Source organism: Hemibagrus wyckioides, linkage group LG13 (assembly GCF_019097595.1).
Source record: "Hemibagrus wyckioides isolate EC202008001 linkage group LG13, SWU_Hwy_1.0, whole genome shotgun sequence".
NCBI lineage: Eukaryota > Metazoa > Chordata > Actinopteri > Siluriformes > Bagridae > Hemibagrus > Hemibagrus wyckioides.
This window is the reverse complement of record NC_080722.1, coordinates 20474528-20485154: the sequence shown is the minus strand read 5'-3', so window position 1 is coordinate 20485154 and position 10627 is coordinate 20474528. Positions and strand designations below refer to the sequence as shown.

Here is a 10627-nt window from a genome sequence, read left to right as displayed (position 1 = left end):
ATTGATCAAATACCTTGTCCAATACTCCCAAATTAGTAATGAAATCTTGACAAAACAGCACATGTCCATATGATGGATAATCCATGGTGAAATAAACAAACATTATGTATCAGGGCTTACTTGCCCTGGTTGAACAAGAGGAATAAGTCACTGAGTCCAGACTTGTGTGAAGACATGGGACAATGGTGACATGATGTTCGAGAAACTGGAAGCTACAGCCTTTACGGTCACTAGTTCAGCTTGAGGACTTGCATGTTGTCCAGTGTGGGCTGATCTGATCCTCTCTGCAGCCAGAAAACATACAGTACACAAAGCACATGTTAGATTGATGCAGTGTTTGACCATGATGCCTACAGAGAGATAAACAGCCTTCTAGTTGTTCAATAAGTGGTTCAAATATGTTAAACTTTGCTCCAATGAATTATACATTAACGAAGGCAATATTTATTAATTAATTAAATTATTAATATAGCTTTGCAGGTTATTTTTATAACTGATGGTCACAAGGAGAAAGTTCTCATTTCAGAAACATTTCATAAGCATTTATTTTATGTCTGTTGACATGAAGTCTAAACACAGTTGCCTCCATTGAAGCAATCAATAATCAAATTTACTACAACACTGACCAGTAACCAGTCAAATGTACAACCACTTACCAATATTTATCCTGGACAAGACCAGCGTCTGATCAAAAGGGGGGATTTGTAGAACAGGAAAGAGATTGATGAGGTCCATTTCAAGAACAACTGCTGGCAGATGACAGCAACAAAGACAGTAAGAAATATATTGCCTTAATTGAAAGTAAAATCATCTCAAGCATTTCTGTGTAGGTTGTGAACTACAAACAAATGGCTATATTAAATAAATAAATGGCTAATCAAGTGCCTCACCTGGTAGAACGCGTACCACATACTGTTCTTCAGGCAGTCAAGCTTCAGTTCCAGCTTAGGCCCTTTGCTGCAAATCATCCCATCTCACTCCACTGTGTTTTTACTGCCACTGTCCAAAAAAAGCCAAAAAAACAAAAATTACAATCTTTAAAATACAAAAAAAATGGTTTACTTCTTGGAGTTTAAAGAGTTTAGAATCTCACCATGTTCCTGGTCATGACAGTGGGCAGCCAGTGGTTTCCTCCAAGTCTATAACCGCTCAGGAGTTTAAATGCATACATGAAATGTTGCAGAAGTGAAATACTTCAACTTATTTTTATATTAATAATTTATTTAAAATAAAAAAATCAAAACTGTGTTCTGTTCATATGTCACTGGATCTGGCAATGAGCCCTGGAACCCCACAATTCACCTGGGACAGACAATATGGCTGGCCTCTAAAGACTTTCCCTTGTGGAATCCAAAAAACTCCTGCTTTGGTCTGTTGGCATATTGAAAATCCTGAGAACTCGGATTTCCCCATTAACTATAACTCCCCATGCACATTAACTATCACACAGTTTTCTTTTCTCTTGCCTTTTAAGGTCATTTAATCTGTTGCAAAAATTACTGATATAAATTAGTTAACTAATGTTCAGAGTGGAAAACATGCAGTCAGTTCCATGCACATGTTTGATTTCTAACCTAGATTTATTGTACAGTTGTGTGCATTTATGATTCATACATAGCTGCAGAGATCTTTTCTGATGAATGAATTTAGATTGAAATTCAAGTACACTTAAGGTCTCTGAGATTACACAATTAAATGTCATTTCCCTGTTTAAGCATCCTTCTTGTATTATTTTCAGTGGCAATGTCATAAAGGAATTTTAGGACAATGTAATTATATAATTTTAATATCGGTCGAAGCTTGTGCCTCGAATGACTTTTTAAAATTCTAGTACTCTAGTATTCTAGTATTTAGTAAGTGTTACTAAATTGCGTCATCTATTGTTGGACTTATCAAATGCATTCTTTTTATTCAGACTGGTGAAGCAAACGTATTCCTAAATGTGATAAAAAATTAAAAACAGAGTTTGAAGAATATTTATCATAGCTCAAAAGAAAGCAATCTTTTTTTCTCTATCAAAGTCATGATTCATGATTCTGGAACTTTGGAAACTTTGGTTTATGCTACCAAATATATATATATATATATATATAACTTGTGTGTGTGTGTGTGTGTGTGTTAAAAACTAGAAACAGGAAATATTAAAGAAACAATAAATCACAAAGCCTGAATTCTAAGCCTGAATATTTAGAAAGAATGTTCATTATAATATTATAGGCTGCTGTAATTAAGTTATTGTCTTTTATTTTCTCATTTTATTCACAATTATATATGAATTCTGTTATATTGAACTGAACCTGAAATTTATGGTCAGAATTCCAGTCTCTCATTTCATCATCTTCCAGATTTTGAATAAAATGATACAAGTTTTTGTTAAAGATATAATAATTTAAGAAGACAATATTCATTTTAATCTGATGACTTATTACTAAATTAATTAAATTAAACATACAGGGAAGATGAGATTTTCTACCTAAACAAGGACTATTCGTTGTGTATATCCAAACTTCAGAAATATTATTCCTTTCTTTAATTTCTTTAATTAGCAAAAATGTATCTTTTAAATCTTTTCTATAATTCAATGTTTTTTTTAGAATTCTGTTTAATATGATCTAAAACCTCTTTATCAGACATCTTAATACAGACTGTATAATTATTTACATTGATGAAATTCCATTCAACTTTATTCTTCTGGCCTTCTGTCCTTTCTGGGTTTGTTGATGGAGCAGTTCTGTAAGAAAACAAAAGGTTTTATTCTTAATAAATAGACAGACAGATCAGAACTAGAGCCTCATGTAATATATTGAAATAATCATCAATATCATTTATAATAATTTGGTTATTCTATGTAATTTGGATTTTTATCATTATAATACTCACTTTATCTCACAACTTTCATTGCTGATTTTTACTGAGGAACAATCACAAAATCATCATCATCATCATCATCACACACACACACACAGAATGAATTTAGATTCATTTGCAATTACTTTGAGATACTAAGATAAACATGCAAAAAGAAATAATTAAAGTTAGACAGTTAGATGTAGGCAGGATTGTTGCTTATTCTTAACCTCTGGTGGTAAAGAAGTGGAACACGGTTTCATAGAATCCTGATTAAAAAAAGAAACAGAACAAAACATTTTATTTACAGCTTAACTGAAAAATTGTTTCTTAAGCCCCCTTCATTCCTTCTCTCCTTCTCTCTCCCCTCCTGTTTCTCGCTATCTTTACTTGATTGTTTTAACTTTCAGTTTCAATTCTGTCCTTTTAACAATGAGCAATGAGCAAGCCTGAGGCGACTGTGGTGAGAAAAAACTCCCTGAGATCATATGAGGAAGAAACCTAGAGAGGAACCAGGCTCAGAAGGGAACCCATCCTCATTTGGGTGACACTGGACAGTAAATAATGTAAATGTAAATAATGTCCTTGCTTCAACAGCAACCAAGAGCTAGTTAGTGAGTTAGTTTTAGACTTAGCATTAATTCCTTCCTGCTGAATGCTGACTGATGCAGCGACAGTTCAGAGATGGTGTGATAGTCTCCAAGTGGTTCTATCTACAGCAGTCCCCTGGGTCTTTTTTTTATGTGTGCGTGTGTGTGTGTGTTCACAGACAATGCAATTCATGGTAAAATATAGTAAATTTATTCGAAAAATGAGGAAAGAAAACACAAATTAATAGTCAGCTTAGGCTAATGGGATAAACACGGGATAATGTTCAATGGCCTGTATCTTGTTCAGGTAGAATCGAACAACCTGTTCATTAATAATTTCAGTGATTTGTTTGCCTAATTCTTTAGTCCACACCTTCTTACATATATTTATAACAGTGTCAGTTGGAATTTTTTTTTTTGATATGTTCATTTTCTCAAATTTTGGGAATGTAACAGAAAACTTAACTTGCTGTAAATTATAATATTCAATAATTTTCATCCAATCGTCTTCCAGTTCTTTACTGTTTCCAATAATATCAGCAATGTTTTTGATAAATACATAAAATGTACTGAAGGCAATATACATTTTAATTCCATAGTTCTTACTTAATTTGACTGATAAATCAATTAATTTACACATACAAGGAATTTGACCTTTTCTCCCTATACAGGGACTATTTACTGTGTAAATCAAAATTTTAGAGTAATGAATGATCTCATTTTTTTTTACCAATTCAGAAATTTCTTCAATAATGAAATCTTCACTATGTCTGTGTCTTCGGGAAAATGGTCCTCTCATAAGTACAGATCCATCTTTCTTACATAAATATGCAACTGCATATTGGCGTCTCTTTTCATTAGGATCTATTCTGATTTTTTTTAATGTATCGTAACACATTTTAATATCTTCAATATATGGTGTGTATTTATATATTTCATTTTCATAACTAGAAGTTTCTAAAATAGATGGAATATACTTCAAAGTTACTTCCTTTATATTCTCATATATATACAATGTATGCTGACTAGTACATTCCAGTACATTTATGTTTAATATCATAAACATATATTTATCTTTATTACATATATTACTCTTCTGGTCAGGTGAAGGTGTATCTCCCAGAGCAGATCTACAAAACATGAACATACAACACAATACACGGATTAGTGAATACAAGCACACTACATTATTGACTTCAATCCTTAGGGCATTGGATATTCATATCTAATGTATGCAAAGGGTCAGACACAGCTGTATGTCAGATGTAGCTTGACACAGTTGGAAAAGTACAGGCATAAACTGTAGACATTTTTGAGCCGCTGTAAATTAAAATGTAAAACGTCTGCTTAGTTCAGTGAAGTGCTTATTTTAATTTGTGATGACAAGAATAGAAATAGATAGAAATAGAATTAAAATACTGTCAGTAAATATTTGTACTATAACAGCGCTTAGCTCTCAGATTCGATCCTGAGCTCAGGTTAATGTCTTTGTGGAATTGTACATATTCTCTCTGTGTCTGAGTGAGATTTCTACCAAAAGCATGTTACTCGCTGTAACACAAGCAAGAATAAAATGGATGAAGTGAATGAATCTTAGCTAACTGTATATGGTATTTAAATATTATTTAAAAAACACAATTATAACAACAATAGTTGCTCAAATATTACATGGAACAGGTGACAGGACCATTTTAATTTGGAGAGAAGTAAAATGTGTGTGTGTGTGTGTGTTCAATACACACACAGACACACACACACACACACACACAGACAGGGTGCACTAGTACATTAAGTTGTTGCCTTCATGTCGCTTTGCAATTTTTGTTAAGAAAGCATTATTTATTATTACTTCTACAAATAACATTAATATTATAAATAAAGTTAATAATAATGTGTACTATTTTTTAACATTGTTTCTTACACGATTCCTTCACCAAAAGGTTTCTGGGTGTGTTTAACAGTGTGTGCTTGTTATGATCTTGGTCTAGGACATGAGTTCATATGAGTTATATTATTATTCTAATGCAAAGCCACCATCAAACAGTTGTGTATTAGACTTACCTTGATGCCTCTGGTGGACAAGGAGAGGTGTTCATGGAATGTTGGTCAGTCTGATTCAAACAAAGACACACAGAGACAGTTTTTTCACACAACCCTCCATGAAATTCATTCCCTTCCACAACACACACACACACACACACACACACACACATACACTGTATGAAAAGTAAAAAATGAAATCTCACCATGATTTTGACTCCCAGTTCTTGAGGGCTGGGACACAGAACCGATGGCATAGACAGCGATGTCTCTGTATCCAAGTCCTCCTGGGATTTCTTTCTTTCTTTCTCTCCTTCAGAGATGACTGAAGTAATTGTTTGCTCGTGTTCAGAAGTGCCCCAGCCCTCTTCTAACATAGCTAAATAAGATAGAAATGCAAGTAATGATTGGCATCTACAGTTGTCTGTTCCTTTTTATTCCTGATGAAGTGAAACTGGATTCCAAGTACTTTGACGTACATCGCATCATAACAGACAACACCCACTGTTTTATCTCCAACTTTGACAGGTTGACAGCAGCACTAGAGAATGCTTCCTGGTTACTGAAATGCCCCCACAGGTAAATTAAACAATGACTGAAGACCTAGCTCTTCACAAAGTAGTGAAATTAACACTTGAAAAAAAAAGTTTTTATTAGTGTGCGTGTGTTTTGAGCGTTGTGCTATCCATCTCAACCATGTTTTTAGAATGATGTTACTCTTAGCCCCTGACCTCATAAACCAGTATAAGGATCAGTATCAGCATGAGGTTTATAGATAGGGAATGAACCGGCTCTCAAGGGACCAAAGGGAGCGAATCGATGCTGATAGACTCATTGAGCTGGCCTGCAGGAATGACTCTTGACTCTCTCTGAGCCATGTCTGTTTGTCATATCATGCATAAGAATCGAGGCAAACGAAGAAATCCACCCCATAGAACCCATTCAACTCAGACAGGTCAAACTAACCAAAGGAGAAATTGTGTTATTACAGTTGCAGCCCTAGCATCAATTCATGCGCTGCTCCTCTAGGACATCATCAAATGTTTCTCAGTCTGTCTTTGAGTCATGTGTTATAACATTCTTATGTCATTATTGATCATTTCTACATCATTATAAGACAATTAATAGAGCATTACTATACGATAAATAAGATAATTATTACACGCTTATTGTCATCATTATTACAACATTAATACATCACATAGTATTTCAGCACTATTATAGGATTATTGACTGTTATAACATTTCTTGGAAACTTTTCACAACATTTTGGAATGTGGGTGTGGGTATTAGTGAGGTTAAGCTGTGATCTTAGCCTGGCATGCATCAATATGCGAGACAAAGAGAAAGCAAAACAAATAAGACTAATGAAATGACAGTAGATATTTGTACTATAACAGCGCTTAGCGCTCAGATTCGATCCTGAGCTCAGGTTTATGTCTTTGTGGAATTGTGCATATTCTCTCTGGGTCTGAGTGAGCTTTCTACCAAAAACATGTTATTCACTGTAACACTAGCAAGAATAAAGTGGATAAAGTGAATGAATCTTAGCTAACTGTATGTGGTTTTTATGAAAACAACAATAGTTGCCCAAATATTACGTGGAGCCAGTCACAGGACCATTTTACTTTGGAGAGAAGTTAAATGAGTGTGTGTGTAATGAACATACACACACAGAAACAGATATAAAGCAGGGTGCCTTCGCAATCTTTGTAAAATTCATTGTTTGTTATTACTGCTACAAATAACATTAATGTTATAAATTACACTGTTATTACACCCTTATTGACATTATTATTACAGCTTTAATACAGCAGTATTTCAGCACTATTACAGGATTATTGACGGAATTATTCCACCATTTTCTACAGATTTGCTCTCCTATTGCTGCTATCACATCCGGCACTCTTCTGAGAAAGGAGACATTTCTCAGAAACATTTTGGAATGTGGGTGTGGGCATTAGTGAGGTTGAGCTCTAATCTTAGCCTGGCATGCAACAAAATGCGAGACAAAGAGAAAGCCAAACAAATATGATTAATGTAATAAGAGAAGATATAAGTAATATGGTGTAGATGTAAGCACTGAGAAATGAGAGCAAATGCAGTTTATTACTCGTGAATTTTGCGTGCAGTGATACAGAAAGAATCAGGTGACTTTTTAATGTTGAGGAAGTATTATCTACTGCTGCTGTCAAACTCTCAAAGCCGGAGATGAGCTGTCGGTATGGTATGATAATCGATGTACGTCAAAGTTCTTGGAATCCTGTTTGATTACATTTGGGACAAATTAGGAATCCACAAATGCAATGTCTAAATATAATTCTAAATTGTTTTGTTTTGATAGACTTAAATCTGAAACTTTTTGAATGTTGGCATCTATTCTGAAATGGACCAGAAAAGTGTGATCCCTGAGGAAGTATATTCATCTCTCAGTGTAGCACAGACCATGTTACTGTTCATTTTGCCATTTTACAGGCTACATAGAGGTTATGGAAAGTTGGATAGATGTACATAGATATAATTTAAATGTGACTTCTATTGACATCTGAATTCTTTCTGCTGCTACCGTCATCAGTTCCATCATCAGTAAAGATTAGAGAGAAGCAGACTTGCAAACCTGAGCCAACGCACCACTGCGTTTGACTGATGCAGCTAGTATGAGTTAGTCAGGTAGTGTAATAAGGATTAGGTTATGCTGCTAGCTCATACTACTAACTATTACAACATTAAAACAGTTGACATTAAGTTGACATTTATCATAGCTAGCTAAAGCTATCTTATCTCTCTAAAATTGTGATTACTCTAAAACTTCACTTCAGAAAAGAACAATGTCTTTCTCTGTTTCCAGCGCTCTGTGTGTCTGTGTGTGTGTGTGTCTGTGTGTGTGTGTGTCTGTGTGTGTGTGTCTGTGTGTGTGTGTGTGTGTCTGTGTGTGTGTGTGTGTGTGTGTGTGTGTGTCTGTGTGTGTCTGTGTGTGTCTGTGTGTGTGTGTGTGTGTGTGTGTGTGTGTGTGTGTGTGTCTGTGTGTGTCTGTGTGTCTGTGTGTGTCTGTGTGTGTGTCTGTGTGTCTGTGTGTGTGTCTGTGTGTGTGTGTGTGTGTGTCCATATGCTGAGAGAAGTTAGGTTATCTAACTTGTACTACTACTACTAATAATGCTAATTATGCTTCCATAATGCTAATGCTAAAAAAATGTATTTAGTTCCTATAGAAATTCCTCATACCCATATGGAAATTGAGAACTAGACTACTAAAGCCATGCCCCCACCGGAGTATAGGACTCAGTTCTGTATTCATTTTAATCACTGCTACTAAACATTTGTGAAAGAAGTTTGTCTGCAGTGGTGTAATATTTGCTACTGAACTATTAACCACTGAATCACTTTTCTATAATATTGACTATACTTTTAAGTAGTGATTCACTTTTCAATGTATAGCCAATGGTGTCACAGCTCAGCTCACTTTGACACACACACACACAAAAGAAGGAGAGAGAATGAATGAATGAATGAATGAATGAATGAATGAATGAATGAATGAATTCGGTGTGCTCTGTTCTAACTTGTTAATTTCCCCACAATTCCACTGCAGACTTTATATAGAGATATTTCTGTCTATTTATCTATTTTTATAGCAACTCTTCTAGGTTAGAACACAGACAAAGCTGAGACGAGGATTGTGGAAAACAGTGCTCTTTTATTTAGTGAAAAGGTGGTTGAAGGCATGGAGGGATTGACCTGTGCAGTAAACATCTTTAATGTTGAGGAGCAGGGACGAGGCATGACACAGGAGGCAGGGTACAGCGGTATCAGGGAGGGTCGTCTTCCATTTCTCTCACAAGCGCTGCGGATGAGACACAAACATGCGTTACTCCACTGCCTGACAAATGCATCTTATCTCCCTGAGGGTGTGGCACCCCATCAGACTCTCTCCTCTTCTCCCAGAAGGTGAAGAGTTTGTGCTGCCACTCTGATTGGCTGCCAGTTTTGGCGTGTTCTGGGCGCCCCACCCCTCAGCCAAATCCTCCACTGCAGTCCACAACAGTTGGGGTAGCAAAGTGGCTCTGTCCTATCAGCACTCGGCTTGCCATTACAGCTACAGAACTACTATAGTGCAACTCTTATCTTAAACATAGGGCAATCTCAGTGGACATAAGTTTTTGTTTCTTCCTCTGTCCTGTCACCTGGGGCTCAGTAGTCCATCCTGGCGCTGGTTCTCTTCTTATTGTACATTCTTCCACTTGATAACATTATTAAGAAATATAACATCTCCTTTCACCTCTATGCTGATGATTCACAGCTGTATCTTCCACTAAACCCTGGGTATTCCCTATAGTCTCTCCTAGGCAGCCTGTAGAACATTAAAAGGTGGATGGCAAATAATAATAACACCTTAAGCCATATGTAAACTATGCAACTTTACATCCACTTTTCAAAAATCTTGTTGTTATTCAAGAAATGTTGTTATTCCTGATTGGGAGCTCTGTTTTGATAAACAAATCAGTTAGGTTGTTGCTGATAGCAGCTAAGGATTTTTCCAAACCCAGTAATTTCTGTTTTTCTGTGATCTGGAAAAAGTCATCCACACCTGTACTACATCACTACTGGACTTTTGCAGTTCTGTATGCCTAGGTCTTCCCCGGTCACTAACACACTTGTAGAAGGTCCATAATGCAGCTGCAAGACTGTTGACTGGTACTGAAAATGTGCTTGGATTATATTCTGGCCTCTTTTCCCTTGATCACAGCCTGCCAAGAAAGTTCTCTTATGTCCAGTGTCCACGCCTCAAACCAAAAATTGATAGAGTCTTTTAACAATAGGCTGATCCCTAACGTGCAAGTCAGTGGTGATAGTGCCAAGAAAAAACTCCATAAGGTGATGAAGATGAAGAGGAAACCTTGAGAGGAACCAGACTCAAAAGAGAACCCATCCTCAGCTGAGTGAATCTGTTTGATAAATCATTTACTGTAACCATATACAGTATACAGAATGCACAACAATGGAGCAGAGGATGAAACACTACAATGCAGAAAGATTGACACAAGTTGAAGTTACTAACAGTACCTTCCATCTGTGAATATTATCATGTGGAGAGCGGAACAGGTGTAGGAGTGGCAGCAGAATTGGAGCAAAAAGACACAGACTAGAGACTG

General features: G+C 35.9%; 1 protein-coding gene across 6 annotated transcripts; it reads right to left on the bottom strand.

Moving 5' to 3' along the window:
• Window positions 1-5871, bottom strand: LOC131363247 (uncharacterized). Of its 6 annotated transcripts, none has more exons than XM_058405587.1 (8): window positions 5684-5871; window positions 5499-5548; window positions 4530-4567; window positions 2881-2911; window positions 2662-2731; window positions 891-999; window positions 657-746; window positions 1-284 (listed from the first exon to the last, which is right to left on the bottom strand). In XM_058405587.1, the coding sequence occupies exons 1-6, from the start codon at window positions 5852-5854 to the stop codon at window positions 991-993; spliced, it is 369 nt and encodes a 122-aa protein (XP_058261570.1). In that variant the 5' UTR covers window positions 5855-5871; the 3' UTR covers window positions 1-284; window positions 657-746; window positions 891-990. The 6 variants fall into 6 exon arrangements, with proteins under 6 accessions (XP_058261570.1, XP_058261569.1, XP_058261571.1 ...); XM_058405586.1 differs by having other exon boundaries at window positions 2-284; window positions 4521-4567; XM_058405588.1 differs by lacking the exon at window positions 2881-2911 and having other exon boundaries at window positions 4-284.
• Between the last annotated feature and the right edge of the window lie 4756 nt (window positions 5872-10627).